This window comes from Mus caroli, unplaced genomic scaffold (assembly GCF_978045245.1).
Source record: "Mus caroli unplaced genomic scaffold, Mus_caroli_1 scaffold_19, whole genome shotgun sequence".
In the NCBI taxonomy this organism is placed as follows: Eukaryota; Metazoa; Chordata; class Mammalia; order Rodentia; family Muridae; genus Mus; species Mus caroli.
The window spans coordinates 29,063,703-29,088,149 of record NW_028227274.1 but is presented as its reverse complement, the minus strand read 5'-3'; the positions used below and the strand labels follow the sequence as shown (position 1 = coordinate 29,088,149).

The window sequence follows — 24,447 nt, the reverse complement described above, 5'->3', positions numbered from 1 at the left end:
TAAGGCACACGCTTATTCTCAGGGATGTTAAAACTATTCAAATATCACAAATAAGAAACCGCCCTTCACAGATCATATAAATGGTGATTCAAGGCACTTGCAGTCTTACATGATATGCATCTGGCAAGAAGCTAGAACCACAGTCTCCCTTACTGAAATAGCAGATCAGTTTCTTTCTCTCTGCTGACAAAAGTGACAATGTGCAAGAGCTCCTTCAGTGTACTCGCATACCTGGGTACTGCCGGATAGTGGACACAGAGCTGGTGATGGGGGTGTAGGTGTGTGCAGCCAGCGGGTAGGCAGAGGGTGGGTAAGTTGGCAAGAAGTACTGGAACTGAACAGGAACGGAAGGTCTAGAATACAGCACAGATTACATGAAACAGAGTTATTTTCTTCCAAGGATCCCCCAGACTCTGCTGACGTATTGCACGCCACTACACAGATTCTCCCAAGTGTCCAAATCTTGCATCAAAGGACAAAACCAAGAAGCTGTAAACAAGAAAATGGTTACTGTTAGGACCCATGTCAATTAATGCCAACAGCAGTCTCTGTAGATGACTTTTTAGAACTTTATGGGGCTGGAGAGATGGCTTAGTGGTTAAGAACACTGACTGCTCTTCCGAAGGTCCTGAGTTCAAATCCCAGCAACCACATGGTGGCTCACAACCATCTGTAATGAGATCTGATGCCCTCTTCTGGAGTGTCTGAAGACAGCTACAGTGTACTTACATATAATAATAAATACATCTTAAAAACAACAACAACAACAACAACAAAAAACTTTACAGATGTTTTCTGAGAAAGACAATTACCAAAACAAATGACAAAACCCCAGGAGATGGAACATTCATTTAATTTAAGTCCAAGATTTTGAGATGACCATGTGGTATCATAACAAGATCCCTTCTCTAGCCAATCAATCAACCAATGAACTACTACACTCGAAACCAGACAGTTATGTTGTTTTTGTTGGAAAATGTAATCAAACATGCAAAAAAAAAAAAACAAAAAAACAAAACCCAAACAAACGTAATTTATAGAAATTAGTTCAGAGAAAGAAATGAGATTTACTTTGTTTTTCTGAACTTAATACTTTCTTGATATCAAAAATGGTCAGGGAAAGTATGAGAAAAGACAACAAACAAATTTTACTTGATACTTAGACCAAAGAATTGTACACCAAACTGAATTCCGTAGAGCAACAAGTCCTTCACAGCCACTGCTTGTCATAGGGAGAAAAGAGTAACACACTTTCTATTCATGCTTTACATACTTAAAATCAAAAAAGCAACGATTTGAAGTAGTTTAAAATATTTTCAAAAACATTGCACACCCTTCATGAAATAAATAAGTCTTAAAATAGGACGAGAACTTTTACTCACTGCACTGCACACAGAATGGAATGAAACCTATCAGAAAATGCCAGGTAAGGCAGGACAAGACAAGGATGCTCACTGTCTCCACTGACACTGCAGTTTAATATTCTTACTTACTTATGTGTGTGGGTCTTTGGTCTGCATGTGTGCATGTGTACCACGGAGGCCAGAGCAGGTCTGAGATTCCTTGGAGGTACAGTTACAGGTGGTTGCAGGCTGCCATGTGGGTGCTGGGAACTGAACTCAGATCCCCTGAAGAGCAGCCAGCCCCTAAGTGCTGAGCCATCCCACTAATATGCTATTGAAAACTCTGGCTACTTTCTAAAATAAATAAAAATGAAGAGATAATGTTTATATGATAATTGTCCTGCCTATTTGTAGATGAAATGCTTGATTTGGAAATCTAAGAAAACATACAAAGTTTTAGAGCTAATAAGAACATTTAGCTTGGTAGATAGACATTAAAGCATTATATTAAGTAAAACCATTAAGTATTTTTAAAAGTTTTACACTGTTGGCAAAGGAATACAGATATGGAATGGGGTTGAACTGCAAGTGGCAGCATGTCTTCAAATGTCACTCACTTCTGACCTTTGACTACCGCAAAGGCATGGAGGACCAACAATCGATAGATAAAGCCAAAGTTTGAAATGCAGGTCTCCAAACTATCCCAAAGCCCCCTGGAAAACAGCAGAATCCTGGGCTAGGGTGGAAGGGAGATGGCGCATCCCACAAGTATGGTCTTAAGGGCATCCCAAAAGAGAGCATTTTCACTCCACACAAATGGCAGCAATGAATAAAACTAAATCCCTAGCCTGCTAATTAGTAAAACTACATTCACAGGCTCAAACTGATTAAAAGTCAAAGTTGTTGATATCGATGCAGGGTTTCACTACGTCATCCTGGCTGTCCTGGAATTCTTTACGTAGACCAAGCTGGCCTCAAACTCAGAGATTTGATTGCCTTTGTCTCCCAAGTGCTGGTTAAAGGCATGTGCCATCACACTTGGCAGTCTCGGTATTTTACACAGGCTCTTAAGCATCTTACCTGAGTCTACTGTTTCCCTGCACTGTATCCACTTTGCAATAAAACAACAATGACAACAACAACAACAACAACAAACTAGTACTTCTTTAGCTTGTTCACAACAAACAAACAAACAAAAACAAACAAACCAACCCAAAAACAACAACAAAAAAACCACTCCAAAAATGTACAGCCTCAATCTAATGGTGAGGATACAATATGACAAAGCCAAACTGATATTCTACAATATAACTGGCCTGTCAATGAGACAATGAAGGTGTGGAAAGGAGAACGAATAGCTACACAATCACTTCAATTATCCGTAATTGCTTACAAGAATATATTGCTCTTAGGAGAAACAAACATAAGTACTTATGTAAAAAGATTATGATCTTGCAACCCATATTCTAAAAATGGTCAAAAAACAAAACACCAAACCCAAAAACAAAAGAAAATTTAACACATCCAAGAAATAGTTACTAGAATACCCACCAGAAGAATAATGGTTTTCATAACTCTATGAAATACAAACTCAATAGTGTATTATTTTCAGAAGGGAAAGCAAAACAATACCATGAGATAAGGGCAACTGAGACATTGCCTCCTACCTGTTGTCATTTCGGGTTTCCATGGCCACTGGATTTGGAGAGGCCCGATGGCCGGAAATGGGAATCAGGCTACTCCTCTCTGGAGGGTAATCAGGCTGGATCCGAGGGGAAGTGTGTGTGATCTGCTGGGGCACCACCTTAGCTAGAGATGATAAAGGATCAATTCCATTACTACCCACGGGTGAGCCAGACATGGTGAGTAGTATCATTATAAATGCCAGGCCTTTTACTTTCAGCCTGGCTTTTTGGGGATCCCAAGATTGAACTAATTAGAGGCTTAAGAAACTCACCGATGTGCAAGCAAGAGGATTTCTAGAATTACTATAAAATATGAGCATGGTGGTGTGAACTTGAGAGAAGGAGACAGTCTTCCCTTGGAAGATAAAAAATGGGGGGATGCCTGAGGCTCTTGGGCCAGCTCCAGATGAGTAAGAAACCCTGCTCAAAATATAAGGTGGATGACTCTCGGGAAACAACTCAAGTTGACTTCTAGTCTCCACAACCATCTGTGTGTACATGCACATGCACACATACAACCCAATCATGCCACACACACACATACACACACACACACACACACCCTTCAGCAAAATATTTTGATATAAAATGGCAATGATTTTGGAAGAAATTAGAGGATAGTCATAATGCATCTTGGGATAGCTCTCCTATGAAAACTGAGGGTGATTAACTGTTCTATTCTTCCTTCTGCTATAGCAAAGTTAACTTCAACTTTTTACGGTACAGAATACATTCAAGTACAGTTTGATGAGAAGTCAAATCTGGGTTGGTGAGATGGCCCAGTAGTAAGGGCACTTGTCTGGAAGCCTGATCTTTGGGAACCACTCATATAGTGACAAAAGAGAACTTACTCCTCCAAGACATCTCCTGTTGCCATATAGACATACAAAATAATTAGTCAAGTCCAAGAAAGTCTGTATACTCAGGAGATTGTCATTCATTTTTCCTCTATTTCTTTTTTTTTTAATTAGGTATTTTCTTCATTTACATTTCAAATGCTATCCCAAAAGTCTCCCATATCCCCCTCCACTCCTACTTCTTGGCCCTGGTGTTCCCCTGTACTGTGGAATATAAAGTTTGCAAAACCAAGGGGCCTCTCTTCCCAATGATGGCCAACTAGGCCATCATCTGTTACATATGCAGCTAGAGACACGAGCTCTGGGGGTACTGGTTAGTTCATATTGTTGTTCCACCTATAGGGTTGCAGACCCCTTCAGCTCCTTGGGTACTTTCTCTAGCCCCTCCATTGGGGGCCCTGTGATCCATCCAATAGCTGACTGTGAGTATCCACTTCTGTGTTTGCCAGGCACCGGCATAGCCTCACATGAGACAGCTATATCAGGGTCATTTCAGCAAAATCTTGCTGACGTATGCAATGGTGTCATCGTTTGGAGGCTAATTATGGAATGGATCCCCGGGTGTGGCAGTCTCTAGATGGTTCATCCTTTTGTCTCAGCTCCAAACTTTGTCTCTGTAACTCCTACAATGGGTGTCTTGTTCCTAATTCTAAGAAGGGCAAAGTGACCATACTTTGGTCTTCGTTCTTCTTGAGTTTCATGTGTTTTGCAACTTGTATCTTGGGTATTCTAAGTTTCTGGGCCCTCTATTTCTTAATGCCAAATATATATGGCAAGTTAATATTAAAAGTCAAATTCAAGAGGTGGAAGTGGCTCACCACTTAAGAGCACCCACATGGTGGCTCACAACCATCAGTAGCCAAACTGCAGGTGATTCAACATTCTTTTCTGGTCTCTGTGGGCACTACACACTCAAGTAGTATACATACATACATACAAGTCAGCAAAATGCTTATATACACAAAAACAACTAATTCTTTAACCAATAACAGTGGAGAACTCCTTCACCAGGATCTCGCTGGGTGGGTTGGCCTGATCCTCCCCTCCATGAATGCTCTTCAAGTCTCCAGAACAAGCCTGAGCCCACATCGAGTGCCCTGGACTAGTCCTGCCACTCCTGCCTCTAGCCTTCCACAAGTCCCCCTCCTTATCTGGCTGCAACCTACAGGCCCTTCTCATGACATAGCCCACCTTTCTTTCCAGTTGGATCCTGTACATCCTTCATCAGGGCCTGGTGTCTGTCTTGTGCATGCACCTTCTCTAACTGCCTGATCTACCCCCAAATCCAGGCTTATACCAGGACACATATCATGTATGCCAGCCCAGGTTCCCATGTCTACCTAACTTCATTCCACTGAAGCCATATCCAACCTCAAGGCCTAACCTGGCCTGCATATCCTAGATTCTGCCTCAACCTACTCTGCTCATATAGGACTGAGAAGTAACAAAAAAGTCCACATACTTAGATCTAATCATAAAAATACAAACAATACATAAGATCAAGGTATTATCTACCCCAAATTCATCAGTCCTACAGTAATGGTCGCAAATGAGAACTACCTAAAGATGAGGCCCAGGATGCCAAAAAACCATAAAAAACTTCATCGAAGAATTGAAAAAGACGACAAAAGCAGCTCAAGGGCCTTAAAGAGAATAAAATGCCTGCACGCACACAAGGCTCATAGAGAGGACAGAAAACCTGTCATTTGATAACTGATTTCAGTAAGTAGAAACACTGGCAACTCAAGGTGAAATGAAGATAGAACTGAAAATTCCAAACAGCGCTACTAGAAAACACAAAGGAAAGTCTTACAGGTAGACTGAATCAAGCAGAGTATCAGGACTTGAAGAAAAAGTAGAGAGGACCTAGAAGAAACAAGCAAAGAATATGAAAAGAAAACAAGCCAGGAAAGGAACATACAGGAAAGGCGGGACACCACGAAAAGACCATCCGTTTGAGGTAGAGAGCAGACAAGGGAAAGAATCCCAGGTCAAGGACACAGACCCACGGCCAACAAGAACACTGAAGAAAATGTCTCCAAACTAAAGAAGGACACACCCAAACAGATAAAAACAAGTACACACAAGACAAATAAACAAGACCCTTGGCCCAGTTATCCAAAAGAAAGAGAGAGGACCCAAACTAAAAGAATCATAAAAGAACAAAGAGACATCACAAAAGACACCCCTAAAGTTTAAAAATGTTATAAATACTTTCAAAATATGTTAGAAAACATAAATGTATAGATTTCTAGAAATAACCAACAAGAGATCAACAACCTAAGCAGACCCATAAAAATTGATATGGAAATTATCATAAAAACACTTCTAACTAAGAGAAGTACAGTCCAGAAAGAGTCACTACAGAAGTTCACCAGACTTTCCACTTACAGCCAGCTAGAAAGGAACAGAAAGAGGAGAACTCATCCACACTGAGTTACACATCACCTTTAACAAGGCCACACCTCCAAGTCCTTCCCAACAGCTCTATCAACTAGGGATGCTGAGCTCTCTGCTACTGCTCCAGTGACATGTTGGCTCACCTGGGGCCATGCTCCCTGCCACGATGGTTATGGTCTCTAAGCTTCTCCAGTTCTAGGCCTTCAATCAACTCTTCTATAGACTGTCTTGGTCATAGTGTCTTATCACAGTGAAAGAAAAGTAACTAAGAAAATTATGACCAAGCTGGCTTTACCTCAGAGATGCAGGGATGGTTCAACATATGCAAGTCAGTAAATTTAACAATCATAGTAATAAACTTAAAGACAAAATTTACATGATCATCTCAACAGATATAGAAAAAGCCTTTGATACAATTTAACATGCCTTCATGATAAAAGTCCTAGAAGGTATTACTAAATGAGATACATCACAAAATAGTAAAATTGATATAAGAGAAACCTACAGACAACATCACCCTAAATAAAACCTTGAAGCAATCCCACTGAAATCAGGAATGAGACATTCCTTTTCAATACTGTGCTTGAAGCACTAGTAAGGCCAAGAGAAGGAAAATAAAGGTATACATAGAGGAAAGGAAGTGAAATGTGTCCTTTGCAGATGATATACATAAAAGATCCAAAAACTTCTATGAGAAAACTAGAAAAGATCAACAATTTCAATAATGCGATAAAGAATCAATTTCCAAAAATCATTAACTTTTCTATACACACTGTGATAGCTAATATTTTGTTGATGGCTAACTTTATATTTAAAAGTTTAAATTTTCTGGGTTTAAGAGAACTATAAAGTAAAATTAGACTTCCAAATTTTAAGTGTCATCAAGAGTTGATCTTTATAATTGCCTGGTTTTATACTGTGTTTCATGAAAGGTGATGGGTCACAAGGCCAACCCTGTTTCTGCTTCTGTAAGCAAAAGCTTGCTTTGCTCAAGATGAGCTTCTGCTTTCAGGAAAAGAGGATGTGACTTTGTGTTTTCTGTCTTTCTAACCCTAACTGAGGGGTTATATGCTATATTTAGGCATCCCCAATTCTCTTCTCTAAATAAAAGCCTCTTTTTAAATAAAAATTTTTCATGGTCAGACTGGTGAATCTGTGAACCACAGACTATAGCAGCCATCAACAAGCAGATAGAGAAAGAGCTCATGAACGTACTCTACTCACAAGAGTTTCAAAGAGAATCGAGTATCTAGGAATAAGCCTAAACAAGGAGGTAGAAAGACCCAGACAAAGAAAATGTTAAATACTGAGAAACTACAACATGTAAAGATGTCCTATGTACATGGATTGGTATGATTAATATGGTTAAAACGTCATTCTACTGAAAGCCATTTACAGATTCAATATAATCCCAATCAAAATCCTCATCTCATTCTTCACAGGAATAGGAAAAGACAAAACAAAACAAACAAACAAAAAAACTCAACCAACCAACCAACCAAAAAAACCCTACTCTAAAATTCATTTGGAACGACAAAAGACCCCAGATAGCCAAAACAATCCTGAGTAAAATAGAACCACCACCCTGGACTGGAGGGATTACCATTCTAAAGCTCAAGACATATTACAGAGTCACAGGCTCAGCACAAAAATAGATACGGAGAGCAATAGAGAAAGTTGAAGAAGAGAACAAGAGGACTTGTTCTACAGCCATGCAATATAAAATAGATACGGAGAGCAATAGAGAAAGTTGAAGAAGAGAACAAGAGGACTTGTTCTACAGCCATCCAATATAAAATGCCAACACATATACTGGGAAAAGATAGTCTTCCACAGATGGTGCTGGGACAAATGGATGTTCACATTACAAGAATGAAATTAGACCCATATCTCTCTATCATTTTGCACAAAAAAACAATTCCAAATGGATCAAAGACCTAAGGGTAAAACTTTAAACTCTCAGCTAAAAGGCAGGCTCTATAGGATACAGGTTTAGGAAAGGACTTTCTGAATAAAATTACATTTGTCCAGGAACTGAGACCAACAATTGACACGTGGGAAAGCTTCTGAACATATAAAGAAATGACCAACCAGGTGAAGAGGATGGATCTTCTATTGAAATGGGATGGGAGAATATTTGCCAAATATTCATCTGACAGAACATTACTATCCAGAATATATAAAGTCTAAAGGAAAAGGGTAAAAAGTAAAAAAGAAAAACAGACAGACAACTCATTTAAGTAAATGAGCTTGGGATCTAAACAGAATTCTCTAAAGAATTAAAAATGGCTAAGGAAAATCTCAAAAATATGTTCATTGTCTCTAACAACTTGGGAAATACAAAATCAAAACAACTTTTGAGATTTCATCTTACCCCAGGCAAAATGGCAAATATTAACAACACAATGGAGAGGATTTAGGGAAAGAGAACCCTTTGACTGTTGGTGGGACTGCAAACTGGTTCAGCTATTTTAGAAAGGCATGTGGAGAACTCTCAAAAAGCTAAAAGTAAATCTACCATATGACTCCTCTACACCACATCTTGACACATGTCCAAAGGTCTTGACATCCTACTTTGAAGATGCATGCATGCTCTGTCATGTAGTTCACTACCACTCTGAAGAAATGTAAATAACCTAGTTGTCCTTCAACTGCTGAACGAATCATGAAAATGTGGTATGTCAACACACTGAATACTATTCACTGGTGTGAAGAAAAATGTAATCATGGAATTTTCAGGTAAATGGGTGGAACTAGAACATACCATAATGAGTTGAGGGAAAAGTGGAAAATGGAGGATCAATTTTATTAGGATGTGGAAAGGAGATAAATACTGAAGGAGGAAGGCAAGTAGAATAACAGTTGAAGATATGTGAAAGTTAATTATTATCTGTCTACCTAAAACTACATTTAAGATCTGTAAGACTAACACACACACACACACACACACACACACACACAGAGACACACACAGACACACACAGACACAGAATTGAAATGAAAATTTCCCATCTGGGCTGACAATGCTTTCTCCACTATCCAACAAAATTCCCAACACCAGAAATGAGCAGTCTGTCTGTCTTTGTTGGTGAGGGCTGTCTAAAAGACTTCTGAAGCATAGGCTATTTCTGAAGTCCTTGGTTGCACCCTACAAGTGAAAAGTCTATTTCAGAAACTCCACATACTTTAGACACAGAGCATAGAGGACTTATGCTGGGTCTGACCTGAAAGTTTCCTCCATGAGAGGTAGCTTTCATGGTACCCCAAGTCTCTAGTCAAACCTCTGAGGGAGAAAAGCAAAGAATTGTATACCATGCATGACATATATAACCCACAACAATGACCAGCAGGGCATGATAACCCTAAGGGTGAATTAATGGTACACATATGTAGCATTACATACAGGTGGCAGGCAAAAGCTCTTTAGTTTTCTACTGATAACTGGGGAAAGCTGAGAGTAGGTAAATGATATTCCTTGGAAAGAGCTGCCCGGCCACCATTAGTTATCCAGCACCAAGTGGCCAGCACTGAGCTCATAGACACACTGGTAACATATGAACAGAGCAGGTTGTATTTAGGAATATGTTTGTGTAACAATATTTATATATGTATATATAACAATTTAAAAAGAGGCCATGAATTTCAAAGAGGAGGGGAGTGTGCATGGGAGGGGCTGGAAGGAGAAAAGATACACTTTAATCTCAAAACTTAAAATATTATTAAAAACAACAGATGATGCAGAAGCAAGCTAGACTGGTTATGATGCTGTGAAAAAGAAAGGGCTAAGCTACAACCAGTGATTTCAATAAACTCCATTAGGATAAAAAAAAAAAACAATAAAATAAAAGTCTAATTCTGGAGGCTGGGAGATGGTTCACTTGGTAAAGGGTTTGCTGTGAAAATGTACACCCGAGACTAGGTTTAGAAACCATGGAAAAAAGGTGGGCATAGCACCATGTGCCTGTAATCTCAACAGACAGAAACGAGCAAATTCCTAGGGCTTACTGGCCAATTAGCCTAGTCAAAATAGAAAGCTCTAGGTTCAGTGATTGACAGTTTCAAAAAACTGAGGTAGTATGCATGTATACTGAACACAGACACACAGACATAAAAAGTACACAAAGTCAAATTCAGAGTTGCTTTGAAAATCAACAATAAGGAAACAATCCTACCACCTTTGACATGAAGGCCTGGTCATATGGGCTGCAAATTCCTCAAAGGCTTTTGTGCGACATGTCCAACACTTACCAACTGGGATATTTGAAGTGGTCACAGCAGTAGCATGGGATGAATGGGAGGGCATTGTCATGGTAACAATTGTACTTGTGGGAGCTTGTGTGTGCGACACAGATCCTGAAAAGAGGGTAAAAAAAAATCCTTAACAGCAGTTTCCCTGTACGCGGTACAGACTCTTTAAAAACCTTGGGAAAGCTCTTGGGGAAAGAGAAAAGAGTTTTCCTCTGAAGGTGAAAAATGCCGAGCGATTGCCTCCCTCCTGCCTGGCGCGCTGACGGAAGGATCCCGACTTACCAGCTGTGCTTGTTGAAGGAAGCGTGCTGGTCGCCAGAATAGGTGCTACTGTAGCCGCAGCCACCGGTGTGCCAGTGCTAAAGATGGTTTTCTGTGAGGGGACCCCAGAACACAGTTATACACAAGAATCTTTCCTAGTCTAGCCAGTCTAAAAGTGCTGACTCACTTCACACTGGCAGGCCCTTGACCAAGTCAGCATGGTTCTAGTTTATCCCTCAGGTGGTGTCACAGTTCTTACCTGAGCCATTGTATGGAGCTGCTGTTTCGGAGTCCCTAACGCAGGATGAGAAGGTAGTGTGATTCTTGTTGTCACATCTCGAGACTGTGCAGGACGCTGGATACTAATGGCTGCAGATGGTGGATGCTGGATAGATAAAGTGGGCCGACTGTGGGGAAAGTGGTACCATGTAACTCATAAGTTCTTCACAGACACAACATAGGTAGTCAAAGAAGGCGCCTTGTCCTTATGATCATACAAATTACTTCAATTTTTAGTTAAGACAATAATGAAATAAATGGCCCTTGGGTTTCATTCTTGTGGCTGGTTGCCATCTTGCTTCAAAAGGTAGCAATATATACCCAAACAATGTATAAATTATCTCACAGTCATGATGAAGTTAACACTTGTAAGAATTTCGTTTGCATTTATTTATGTGTGTATGTAGGCACACACATGAACAAAGTACATGTGGAGATCAGAGGATAATTTGTAGGAGTTGTTTTTCTTCTACTGTGTGGGTTTTGGGATTAAGCTCGGGGTATCAGGGTTAGAACCACTTTTCTGGCCCACCATTTTCCCCCATAAAGCTGAAGAAGGAACCCAAGGGAGTCTTGAGTATGCTAACAAGGGCTTTGTCACTACTTATACCTGAGGCCTTGGCCTTTTAAGACAGGGTCTACTTTGTTACCCAGACTGGTCTTGAGTTTGAGATCTTTGCCTTCTAAGTTTGAGGATTTTGGATGAAATAATGAAATAATATCTCATACTTGGTGACATTTGAAAGAACATACTTATACCAATCATAGTTTGTTGTGGAGAATTCCAAAGACAAACAATGAAGTTCTCATGTTATGAATTTTTGACAAGTTTCCTAAGGAAAGATTACAAATAACTATGACTGGTGTGCATAGACGCTTGAAGTCCTGACCTTTCCCCGAGTTTTATAACTTTGTACTCAGCGGAGTAACCGCACTGAAATACAAGCTTGTGGTTATGACTAGTAAGAGGGATGCAAGCACACACTGTATGGCACACTCACTGGCAGCAAGCTACAAAACTAACGATGGCGAAAGACTAAAGTTGGCTTCTTAAAGAAAGGGGAGGGGTTTATATGGATTGCACTGAGTAGTGGGGTGGTCATAATTCTTTGCCTCAAGAAGTGAGGCACAAGATTCACAAGGATCATCTGTGCCCAGGAGTTCCAGACCAGCCTGAGAAACAGTATACTAAGACCCCGCTTCATAAACAAGAACAAACAAACAAGCAAGCATATTTAGAGAGTATGTAGCTATTTGAGAAGGAAAATTTGGATCCATACCTCATGGGCTACCAGGATAAATATTGAATGAATCAAAGATGTTTGGCAACTAAAAATATACATAAAGAAAAGATGGGAGAATTCTTTCCTGAGCCTGTAGTGAGGGACCCACAGAGTGGAAAGAGAGAATCTACTCCGAAAAGCTGACCTCTATCTCTGCTCATGCACTGAGGCACATACGCCACATAAATGCACACAGACAATGAACAACTATAAAACCCGTCTCTTCTCCCTCTCCCATCATCATCATTTTGGATGGAGTTCCTAGGCTCCTGCTGCAGCTTTCTCAGTGCCGCCATTACAGAGGCAGACCACCACCTTCAACTCATTCTCACTCTTAAGAAGGGAGGCAGGCAGTGACAGCACACATGTACAATCCTAGCATGTGGAGAGGACGGAGTTCAAACTGTCTTAAGAACTCAGTCATTTGTGTTAAACAAATATATAAAGAAAACAAGAAGGAATGCATGATTACAGTTTAGCATATTTACAACCCAGTAACTGGGGAGACAAGGGCAGGTGGACCATGTTTGAAGCCAGCTGTAAAGAATCAAAATCTAACAAATATTTGCCATTCAGAGATAGAAGTGGTGGTTCCTGGCTAGGAACCCAGCACTTGGGAGGCTGAGGGAGGAGATCAAAACACTGCAAACCAGTGGCAGCTATAGAAGGGGAGAGCTGAGCTCAAGCAATAGGTATTACTCCTTCCTTCTCAGATTTTCAAAGTACGAGGTATAAACTGGTATAAACTCAGGCAGCTAATCAGATGTTAGCTGTAGACAATTCCAACTACCTAGTTCTATGATTAATTTTTGCAATTTATGTTACAGATGTATTTGCACAAATGAAAATGGCACAGTATACAATGTGTTATCATACTGTCATAGATAATGTTCTATGTATTATCTATGGGACTAGACACATCCTGAACCCATTTATGAGGGACTGTTATAGTGCTACTAACTGTGACAGAATATTAGGTGTTGAAATGGGAAGCTTTCAATGTATTATATGAAAGCAGGAGAAAGAAGTAAAGATTCTTGAGGGGTAAAAGGGATAAAATAAAAACGTATTCAAATTCGAATGTATCAGCATGCACGAACACTGGAAGAGTATTTTCGAAGCTGTGCAAGGTTTCCTTAGAAAGACAGTGTGGCTGAGGATTCAGCTTAGTTGGCATGTATGCCTGGCAAGCTTGGAGCTCTGGATTCACTAACTAGAACTGCATAAACCAGGTGTGGTGGTGCATGTCTGCAGGTCTAGCACTTGAAAAGAAGACTAGAGGATTAGAAGTTCAAGGTCATCCTTGGCCACATTTATAGGCCAATTTTGTATCAGTCCTCACTTTCAAAAAACAAAACAAAGCCCCCAAAAGAGTGGGCTAGAAAGCTGGCTCAGTGGTTAAGAGGAAGGACTACTCTTGCAGAGGACCCTGGTTTGGACCCACACAGCATGTCACAACTATCTCTCAACTGTAGTTCCAGGACATCGAACACCCTCTTCTAGCCTGCACCATGTGGAACATACACACACATTCAGGTAACAAAATTATACATGCTTGCTTCTGCAGCACATGTAGTAAAAGTGGAACAAGACAGAGAACATGCAAATGTGTGAGGAATTCTATGTTAAAAATACTCGTAAAGTAAAAATAAGTGAACCTGTGTCATTTGGAAGAGCAGAGCTCTTAACTGCTACACCATCCTTCCCGCTCCCCAAATACACCTACATACATACAGGGTCTTTTGAGACAGAGTCTTTCTACTTAACCCTGGCTGTCCTGGAACTATGGCGACCTGACTCCAGACTGGCTTCAAATTCACCTTTGCCTCCTGGGTGCCGGGAATACCCACCATGTCTAGGAAAATACAGTAGGTGCTTTGTTGTTTTGTTTATATATATACTTTGTGTGTGTGTGTGTGTATGTGTATGTTTTAGGATTTTATGTGTATTGGCGCTGCACGTATATCTGTGCACCACATGTGTGCAGTGCCCAGCAGAGGCCAGAAAAAATAAACCAATCTTTAAGGAGGAAAATAAAGGGCTTCCAAGATGACAGAGAAAACCCTGGTGTCTGGTGCCATGGTGCCAGCAGCATTTCCAGAGTGAGCATATGCGCTGCCATGAGCTTCCCAAGCTGCTTGAACAGACAATGCTGTATGAACTGTGCTATTCACAACCATGTGGTTGGGAACCAAATTTATGAAGCTCCAAGTGTGAATAGTCACGTTCCAATTTAGACCTGCTGGTACCACCCCATTTCTTAAGCACTGAAAAATTGCCCTCCAGGAGAAAAATAAAACAAAATAGAACTCATACTAAAAATAAAAATAAAAAAAAAATGGTAAAAAAAAAAGCAAGCAAGCAAGCAAGCAAGCTGGTAACCGAGAACTGAGGAGCGTAAATGCTTCTTCCGTATCTTTTCATGCTCTCCCCTTTTGGAACCACTCGGCTATTGAGTTCGGAGACAGGAGACGTAGCCTGCCAAGAGCAGATGGCAGTGTGGAGGAAACAGGGAGATTTACAAGGCCGTGTTTATGAAGCTTTGGCTTTGAACAATTTCAGACAAGCAAAACTAGCTTTATGTTAAATTATAATAAACTGTAAGACTATACCAAAGAAGTAGGTTGCCTTGCTTGACAAAGGGGAAGAAACACAAGGAAACTGAAAAAGTGCATTAGATAAGAATAGTGATATTGTTCCGGGGATCTGAGTGAGATACCCAGGATTCTCATAATAGAATGAGAGGACTCCTTCAAGTTGTCCTGAGTTCCATGTGTGCCATGACACGTACGTGAGTGAGCACATATGTATGAACATAAAATAAAATACAGTAATTTAAAAAAGATGCTGGTACTGCACCTCATAGAGAAAAGAATCACTTTTTTTTGTTTGTTTGTTTGGTTTTTCGAGACAGGGTTTCTCTGTGTAGCCCTGGCTGTCCTGGAACTCACTCTGTAGACCAGGCTGGCCTTGAACTCAGAAATCCACCTGCCTCTGCCTCCCAAGTGCTGGGATTAAAGGCGTGCACCACCACGCCCGGCTGAAAAGAATCACTTTTAAGTGACTTGTTAGTGGGATGAAGTCTGAGAACAGAGAGAGCTTTTCACTAAGCTAAGTCAGTGATCTATTGGCAGCAATAATCTATAAAGGACTAAGTTACAAGAAGACTCACAGCTTTGATTTAGTATATCATGGATTATCATATGATAATGAAGAACAAGTACTTAAGCTAGTATTTTAAGGAAGCAGCATTTGTAGTCTAAGGAAAAGATACACATACATGACATCTAAGACAGCAAGCCAGGAAATGGCTCAGTGGGTAAAGTGTTCACCTTGCATACACAAGAGCACGGGTTCACGTCCCAACGACCCAAGTGATGGTTGGAGGCAGATAGGTGGATCCAGGGAGACATAAAAGGCCAGCCAGCCTGGCCTATGTGACGGAGTTGTAGGCTAACGAGAGACCCCATCTCAAATGAAAGATGGATAGTACCTGAAGACTGACTGACAAGTCAAGGTTGTCTTACTCTCTCTGTATGTGGGCACCTCCACCTATAGACACACATCTTTTAAATCTAAGAAAGGAAAAACACATATTTCACTTGAAAATCCTGGTTCACAGAAAAGGACTCAAAGGAATGCCACCCTAGAACAATGAGCACCTAGTCCTTAGATTCGAATGTTACTTTTCACTAGAACACAGTATGTCTGGAAAAACTGCTATTTTCAAAAGCAGAGAAGCAGAGACAGTGAGAGTGAGCTTGTGGTAGTACATACCAAAAAGAAGTATTCAAAGATTAATAGTTCCCAAAAGAACAGCAGAGGAAAACAGGACAGAAGAGAGTCATCTTCTGAGACAAATGGGGGGGGGGGGGGGAAGGCGGTCTGTTGGGGGTTTTAAGACACAGCGAGTAAATGGAACATCCATCAAGTCTTTGGCGAAAACCTCTGCTAAACACATTCAGTTGTCAAATGAGGCCACCCAGGTAGAAACTGCTCTATAACTTGCTAATAAGTTCTCTGATACTTTATTATTAAATAATAAAGTGGTCAACTTTTTTACTCCTCCCAAGTTACAGAGGAAATCAAACTTTCTTTCGTTTTGAGACAGAGTCTAACTATGCAGTTCAGCTGGCTTTCAACCGTGTTACACAACCTCAGCTAGCTCTGGAATTGCCATTGTCCTGTCTCAGCCTCCTGACTTCTTTGTGCTGGGGAAATCAGAGGTGGACTAGGTCCGAGGGCTAGAAGCCAAGGATATAGGGCTAAACAAGGAATTGAAATATGGGTCAGTGAGCCCCATGTGTAATATGCTGCGACCCATGGAAGAGACTTTTAATTCGAGCGGCCCATCTTCAATTGCAGGACAGAAGTAGTGGCCAAGAAAACTAACATAGGACACTGGGTCTTCAACTCAGTGTATTGCCTTGGCTATAAAAAGAACAAATTACAGATGATTCATTTAGAACGAAATTAAATCAAAAATGAAAACTCAAAGCCAGACATAGTGGCTCACATCTAAAATCCTTGCAGCTAAAAGGCTTAAGCACAGGGACTGCTGAGAGTTCCAGGATAGCATAGCAGCTTAGTACACTCCAGGTCAGTCTGGAGCCTACAGAATGAGGAAAGAGGGAGGGCGAGGGAGGATCAGAAGTGTGTGTGTGTGTGTGTGTGCCTAGGAAATCACAAGCTACTGAAACTCATGGAAGTAACTGTATCTATGAAACGAAAACAAGACAAATACATGCCCACAGGAAGGAGACAAAAACCAATGCTCAGAGGTCAAGACAGAAGCAGGAGATACCTGCCCAGTTATTTCAGGAAAGATGGCACGATGAAGAGGTTAATATGGGAACCAATGCTGTAGTAAACACAGGAAGGAACAATTGTGCATGCTTGTGGTCCATGCTGCTTTGGGCTGAAAGGGCTGAGGCTAAGAAACACTTGAGCTGAGACAACACAGCAAGAAAGTATCTCAAACAAAACAGTTACAAAATGAAGGAGGCCCAGTGTGGTGGTCAATACCTTTAATCCCAACACTGAGAGGCAGAGGCAGGCAGACCTCTATGAGTTTTAGGCTAGCCGAAATCTATACAGTAAAACTATCTTAAAGAACCAAAGCAAACTAAGGAGGATCATGAGTGTACCTTAAAGAGAAAAAGCTACTTAAAAAGTGACAATAGAGATAATTGGGCACCACTTCCTAAATAAAACGGAGTAGAAATAATATAGAAAGAATTCAAGAAAACTTTTGTATCTTCTCCCCAAGAAAGGGTTTCTCTGCAGAGCTGGTTGTCCTAGATCTTGATCTGTAGCTCAGGCTGGTCTCAAACTTACAGAGATCTTCCTCTCTCTGTATTTTGAGTGCTGGGATCTAAGGTGTATACCACCATGCCTAATTAAGAACACTTTTTATAAGTAACATTTTATGCTACAGATTGAAAAAGTATCTATTTAAAAATGACTTATATGCAAGTCACAACAAATCATATATCAGGGATGGTGCTACTGCTCAGTGGCAGAGCGCTCCCCTTGTGTGCCCGAGGCCCTAGGTTCAAAGCTCAATACTGGAAAAAAAAAGTTGCTGAACTCCATAAAGTAACATGTATAATAAGTCACGTGTGTAATTAAGGTTTTTGAGAGGTTAGAAGACAAACCAGGCTTAGCTTCAGACTTCTCTAGAGCCCATTCAGCTTTAGAAGACAGGAGACATACCTATGAAGTACTCAGAGAAAGAATAGAGAAACAGTACACAAATACGGAAAATCAGCCAGAATATAGAAGAGTTCAACAACTGGACCACAGTTGCAGTAGCCGTGAAAATGAAGTCCGAGGAAATGAAGTCCAAGCACGTGAAAAGTCACAGCGCTGCTCCTCCATGAGAAGAGACCTTTTAGAGCTGGAGAATCAATCACTAGGAGAGTATGAGGCATGCTTAAGCCCTGCACTCTGTCTCTGGCGTGAATGCACACACAAACACACATAAGGTTGTCTTTTGAAGAAAGACAAATTTTATCAATCAAGTGAAATTAGAGGAAAGGAACTGGTTAAAGGATGGAGATACAGTACTGAATGTACTTACCAGGAGGAGGAAGCCTCCCTACCTCCTGTCTCCCGTTTCACATCGTGTTAACTCTGAACCATGTTCATTATATTGGTTTATCTTAAGAGTTTGGGAGAATTCTATGGAACCACACAGGCCTGGCGCTTGTCGGAGAGAGAGTGCACTGAATTTTTTCTTCTACTTCTTTCATAGAAATTGGTCTGTTTATACTTGTTATATCCAGATTACAAAGAAACTGGGTATTAGGAATTTATTATAATTATAGATGCAAGTAGGAAAAACCCCAATAACTAAGTTTTTTCCTATATAATTTACCAGGAAATTACATGCCAAGAGCAATGCCTAACACAGAAGAATACTCAAAAGCCTGTGTGATGGAACACTCAGCACTCATTTGGCAAGACCAAGGGCACCGTGCTCAAACACTCCGGAGAAGGTGCTTTACAAACGTCACCTAAAACAAGGCCCTGAACCTCCTTTTCATTGGACACCCAAGTCAAATGTCACCATACCACTTGAATGTAATAAAAATCATAGCTAATATAAAAATAAAACAATAGGGCTGGAGAGATGGCTCAGTGGTTAAGAGCACTGACTGCTCTTCCAGAGGTCCTGAGTTCAATTCTCAGCAACCACATGGTGGCTCAAAACCATCTATAACGGGATTGGATGCCCTCTTCTAGTGTGTCTGAAGACAGCTACAGTGTACTCACATAAATAAAATAAATCTTGAAAAAAAAAAAAACAAACTGGGGGCTGGTGAGATGGCTCAGTGGGTAAGAGCACCTGACTGCTCTTCCGAAGGTCCGGAGTTCAAATCCCAGCAACCACATGGCGGCTCACAACCATCCGTAACAAGACCTGGTGCCCTCTTCTGGAGTGTCTGAAGACAGCTACACTGTACTTACATATAATAAATAAATAAATCTTTAAAAACATATATAAAACAGTTTATACTGGGCAGTTGTTTCTGTATCTCTTAGGCAATATCTTAGTAGAGACAGTCTCTGTCTGTCTGTCTGTCTGTCTGTCTGTCTGCTCTACCAGCACCAGTTCTGCAGGTGTGCTGCTATGATTCCTGCTATGAGGGCATTGACCTAAGCCTCTGACCCTGTCAGCAAGCCACCAATGAATGATTTCTTCTGTAAGAGTCACCTTGGTTATGGTTCTTGTCTCAGCCAGAGAACACTCCCTCAGGCAGTAGGAACAGAAGTCCTAGTCACTGTATCTCGACTAAAAATTCGTAAGAGTTGTATTCTAGGCCTCTTCATTTCAACCATCCTGGATATACTCAAGACAGAGCCCACATGTTAATAAACTGGAACTTCATGACTTCTAGCAGAGGGATCTCCTCAACCACCCACCGACAATAATCATAGTTACTTCACAGATAAAAGGCAAATTCAGGACTGAAGTCATGGCTCAGTGGTTAAGATCATATGATGGTCTTCCAGGACTCAGGTTCTAGTCTTAGCATCGTATCATGTGGGTCACAGCAGCTGAAACTCCACCTCCAGGGGCACTCGACACCACTGGCCTCTGCAGGTACCTACACACTCATGTGCACATACCTACACATAGACATACATATTGAGAAATATTAAAAATAAATATAAAATTATCCAAATATTCACTAACAAAAAGGTTCTACACTGATCCCTCATCAACCAGACTTGACCTCTATGGCTCAGCAGTTTTTCTTAAAAACAGGTCCCTGTGTTACCTAAATTAGTCGCAAACTCCTGGACTCAAGTGATCTCTATCTTAACCTTGTGGCTATCTGAGACACACAGCACAGCACAGCACCTAGCCTTTCTACACATTTCTCCATTCTGTTAGCATCCCCTTTCAGATACCCAACCATCCCACTGTACCTACTGAATTGGTAATTTGTCTGCAGCAAAATATAATACACTGTATCTTCAATCTTTTTTGGAGTTTATACTTGCTTCAGTGAAGATGGATGCTCACTCTCCCTGAGAACACTCCCCTTTAGCCTCTCTGAACCACAGCACTTGCCCTTTGCACTACAATGTGATACCTCCAGGCAATAGCAATGAAATATCTTGGCCTGAAATATCTTGGCTTAGATCCAAGGAAGTGTGTTGAGAACTGCACTGTTTTATGGGACAAAGGTTTCTACTCTTACAGAAACATGCTTTAATTATGAAAAATGAAGATTTTAAATCCTTTCTTACCATTCCTTAGCATCTAAGTATCAAATTAGGATGTCTCTTTAGTATACTGTGTGAAAGTGCCTGATTTGAAAATTGCAGTTTGATAACCTCAAGACTTGCCCAAAGCCATTATATAATATTAAAAAGTTTCTATATACACAAGGAACATTTGTCAGATAGGGGGTGGCAGAAATTTTTGTCAGGTATATTATTTATATATCACATGTTTATATATTTTATTTATATATACTTATATATAATTTATGTTTTATATTATTTCTCTCTATATTTATACATATCATTTGTCAGTTATACATTAATACGGTGCTAATATACAAAATATATAAGGAACTACAAATAGTAAACAGCAAACAGAATGATACTTCCACTATATAAATGACCTAATAAATGAACAGACAGTTGTCAGAAGAAACAGAAATGACTATCAAGGAAATACGAATTCAAATTTTGCAGATTCCACTTTACCCCAGTCAGAATGATAATTGTCAAGAAAACAAATGACCAGCAGACAGCTCAGGGGCTTGCCTGCTGCGAAGCCTCATCATCTGAGGTCCATTTCTGGGACCTTCATGGTAGGAGACAGGAGACTCCCAAGAGCTGCCTTCTTCTGACTTCCTCGAGTCTATCTTGGCATGTACATGGCCACATAAATCCACAAAATAAGTAAATGTAATGTACATAAGAAAGAAAACAACTGTTAACAACGAGGATGTGGGTAAAGGGGACCCCGCATTCACTAATGATGGACATGTAAACTTGAATGAACAGGGTAGAGGTTTCTCAAAGAAATAAAATGTAGCTGGGTGTGGTGGCGTACACCTTTAATCGCAGCACTCGGGAGGCAGAGGCAGGTGGATTTCTGAGATCCAGGACAGCTAGTGCTACACAAAGAAACCCTGTCTCGAAAAAAACAAAAAAAAACCAAAACAAAAGAAACAAACAAAAAAAAGAGATAAAATGTACAATTACCATGATACTCAGGTAACCCACCCCACAGGCGCATTCCCAAGACCCCTGTCCTACCACAGAGATACTGGTATACCCACGTTTATTATTGTTCTACTTGCAGCAGTAAGGAGGCAAGAGTCAGCTTAGATGCCATTAACAGAAAAATGGGCAACAAAAATGTGGTGCACACACGTGGAGTTTTATTTAGTAATAACAATGAAATCTGCAAGACACCTCATGGATCTGGAAATTATTAAGTGAGGCAATCTAGACTCAACCAACAGGTAAACTCTCAATTGCAAAACCTTGTTTTTCATTTTTATGTATGTATGTATGTTGTATGTATGTATGTATGTAGTATGCATGCATGCATGCATGCATGTGTGTGTATGAGCATAGGCCTTGAAACTAGAGTGAGGAGAGGCAATGTGACTTAACATGTGACTTAACAGGACGGAAGAGGACGGGAGGAAGGAGGACGGGGCCCCACAACCCAGGCAAGGCTAGGCAGATCTGTCAGGGTAAAAGCACTTTCTGTGCAACCCGAGAAGCCAAATTTGAATCCTCAGAACCTACATCAAAGCAGAAGATGAAGCCTGACTGACTGGAATCCAGAGCTCCTACAGAGATGGGAGGCAGAGGCAGGAGGATGCCTGGAAGATCACTGCTAGCTTCTATATGCTGAGAAAAAAATAAGAGCCCTTGTGCCCGACAAAGTAGAAGGTTAGGACAGACATTGAGGTTGCCCTCTGATCTCCACGCGCTGTGCTGCAGCTCACCCATTCAGAGACACATGCACTGAGTGTGGAGTCAGCCATACAGAATCCTAGTACTTTGTGTGCCAATGAAAAACAAACAGAGGGGCTGGAGAAATGGCTCAGCAGTTACCAACACTGCCTACTCTTGCAAAGGTTCAGTTCGCAGGACCCACATGGTAGCTAGCTCACAACCACCCACAAGCTGTGGGTCCCAGGGAAGCCAATGCCCTCTTCTGATGACCACAAAGCATTAGGCATACATGTGGTGCACATACATACACGTGGGCAAATATTCATAGCCACGAAACAAACAGAAAAACCTACAAAACCAAAACAAACATAAAAATTTGAGTTCCTGATTTGAATTTTATGATAAAAGTAATTAAATGATTTATGGTTAAAAATTATGGGATTAGAATAGAATTTCCAACAATTTTGCGAATAGTCTTAAATTTTTAAGCCATTTCGTAGTACATATTACATAAATATGTACCGACAAGTATAAAATCAAAACATCAACGAACTATGTGAAATGCTGAAAAGGCTCTGTGTTGGCTAAGATGCACTGAGCCAAGAGTTAATTAGGTAAACTAAACAGCATATCTGCCTCACTGCTGTGGAAACTCCCATTCATCTTTAATAAATGATAAAATTATTATGTACATATGTACATACTAAAGAGTTGTTTTAAAATACATTTCCTTTTTTTTTTTTTTTTTTTAAAGATTTATCTTTATTGTGTATGTACCCTTGAGGGTCAGAAGAGGAATTAGGTCCCCAAGCGTTGGGGTTGAATTGTCCAATGTTTGTGCTGGGAGCTAGATTGAGGTCCTCTCAAAGAGTGACAAGTATTCAGTCACTGATTCATTCATTGACAACAAGTACTCTTAACTGCTGAGCTATCTTTCCAGTACCATAAAGTACATTTCTTTATGACTTATTATCAGTAAATGTTTGGTGTCTGCACTTATTTTATATACCTATATATCCAGGGTCATGTGAAACTTCTTGGGAGAAAAAGTTTAAGAAGCCCCGATCTAGAGTTCAATTTAGAAAAGAGCATTTAATTACAGAGTTCAAAAAGCAAAAGGAGAGGGAAATGACTCGAGGCCCCATACCTGAGCGTCGAGTCAGCTGCGTGTGCCGCTGTTGTAGTGATGACGGGAGACTGTGCTCTGGTGGCTGAGACTGTTGCTACTACAGCAGGAGGGATCGTACTGGAGGTGGTCACAGGTGGCCGAGACTACAGGGGAGAGAAAAAATAGTTCACGTAAAGCAGAAGGCAAGACAAAATACAGCAAGCCAAAAATACTAAAACTCAGTTTTGAAACAAGAGCCTGAGATGAGGATGTCTGTGCCTGGGTGAAAGGAAGTCCTCAGCACCCTAACTTTTTTCTCGGTATGTTATCCTAAGACAAAGAACAGAATCACAAAGAATTGGCAGGAACTGTGGTGTGAGCCTGTAATCTTAGCACTTGAGGGGCTGAGACAGGAGCATTGTCTACCTGGACTACTTGAAAGATCTCAGAACTCAAAGTGGGGGTGAGAGTGGGGAGAGAACAGGACACGGCAGAGCAGGACACATGCAGCTGAATGGAAGAACGTGTGACTGGCCCTTACAAGGTTCTGGGTTCAATTCCAGCACTGCTAAACAGGCAGGGAAAATCCCTATTTTATACTAGGTGTAGTGGTACAAGTCTTTGTCACTGCACTCAAAAAGCAGAGGCAGACAATCTTTGTGAAATGCAGGCCAGGCTGACTTAGTGGTACAAGTCTTTGTCACTGCACTCAAAAAGCAGAGGCAGACAATCTTTGTGAAATGCAGGCCAGGCTGACTTAGAGAGTTCAAGGCCAGCCAAGGCTACATAATGAGATTGTCTCAATACAAACACACACTCCTATCTTGCCCATGAATTTTTAAAAAATGATTAATTTTATTTATATGAGTACACTGTAGCTATCTTCAGACACACCAGAAGAGGGCATTGGATCCCATAACAGATGGTTCTGAGCTACCATGTGGTTGTCAGGAATTGAACTCAGGATCTCTGGAAGAGCAGGCAGTGCTCTTAGCCACTGAGCCATCTTTCCAGCCTACTCACAACTTTTTAGTAAAACTAGAA

General features: G+C 40.7%; 1 protein-coding gene across 9 annotated transcripts in view; it reads right to left on the bottom strand.

The window, feature by feature from the left end:
• Sap130 (Sin3A associated protein 130) overlaps window positions 1-24,447 on the bottom strand; it is a 103,934-nt gene that overhangs the window by 40,930 nt on the left and 38,557 nt on the right. For all 9 annotated transcript variants that reach the window (XM_085833689.1, XM_085833690.1, XM_021150423.3 and 6 more), the window contains 6 exons: window positions 23,443-23,567; window positions 11,054-11,201; window positions 10,816-10,906; window positions 10,534-10,638; window positions 3,011-3,152; window positions 232-353 (listed from right to left, as the gene is read on the bottom strand). In XM_085833689.1, the coding sequence (XP_085689815.1) occupies window positions 232-353; window positions 3,011-3,152; window positions 10,534-10,638; window positions 10,816-10,906; window positions 11,054-11,201; window positions 23,443-23,567 (733 nt within the window). The remainder of the gene's footprint in view (window positions 1-231; window positions 354-3,010; window positions 3,153-10,533; window positions 10,639-10,815; window positions 10,907-11,053; window positions 11,202-23,442; window positions 23,568-24,447) is intronic.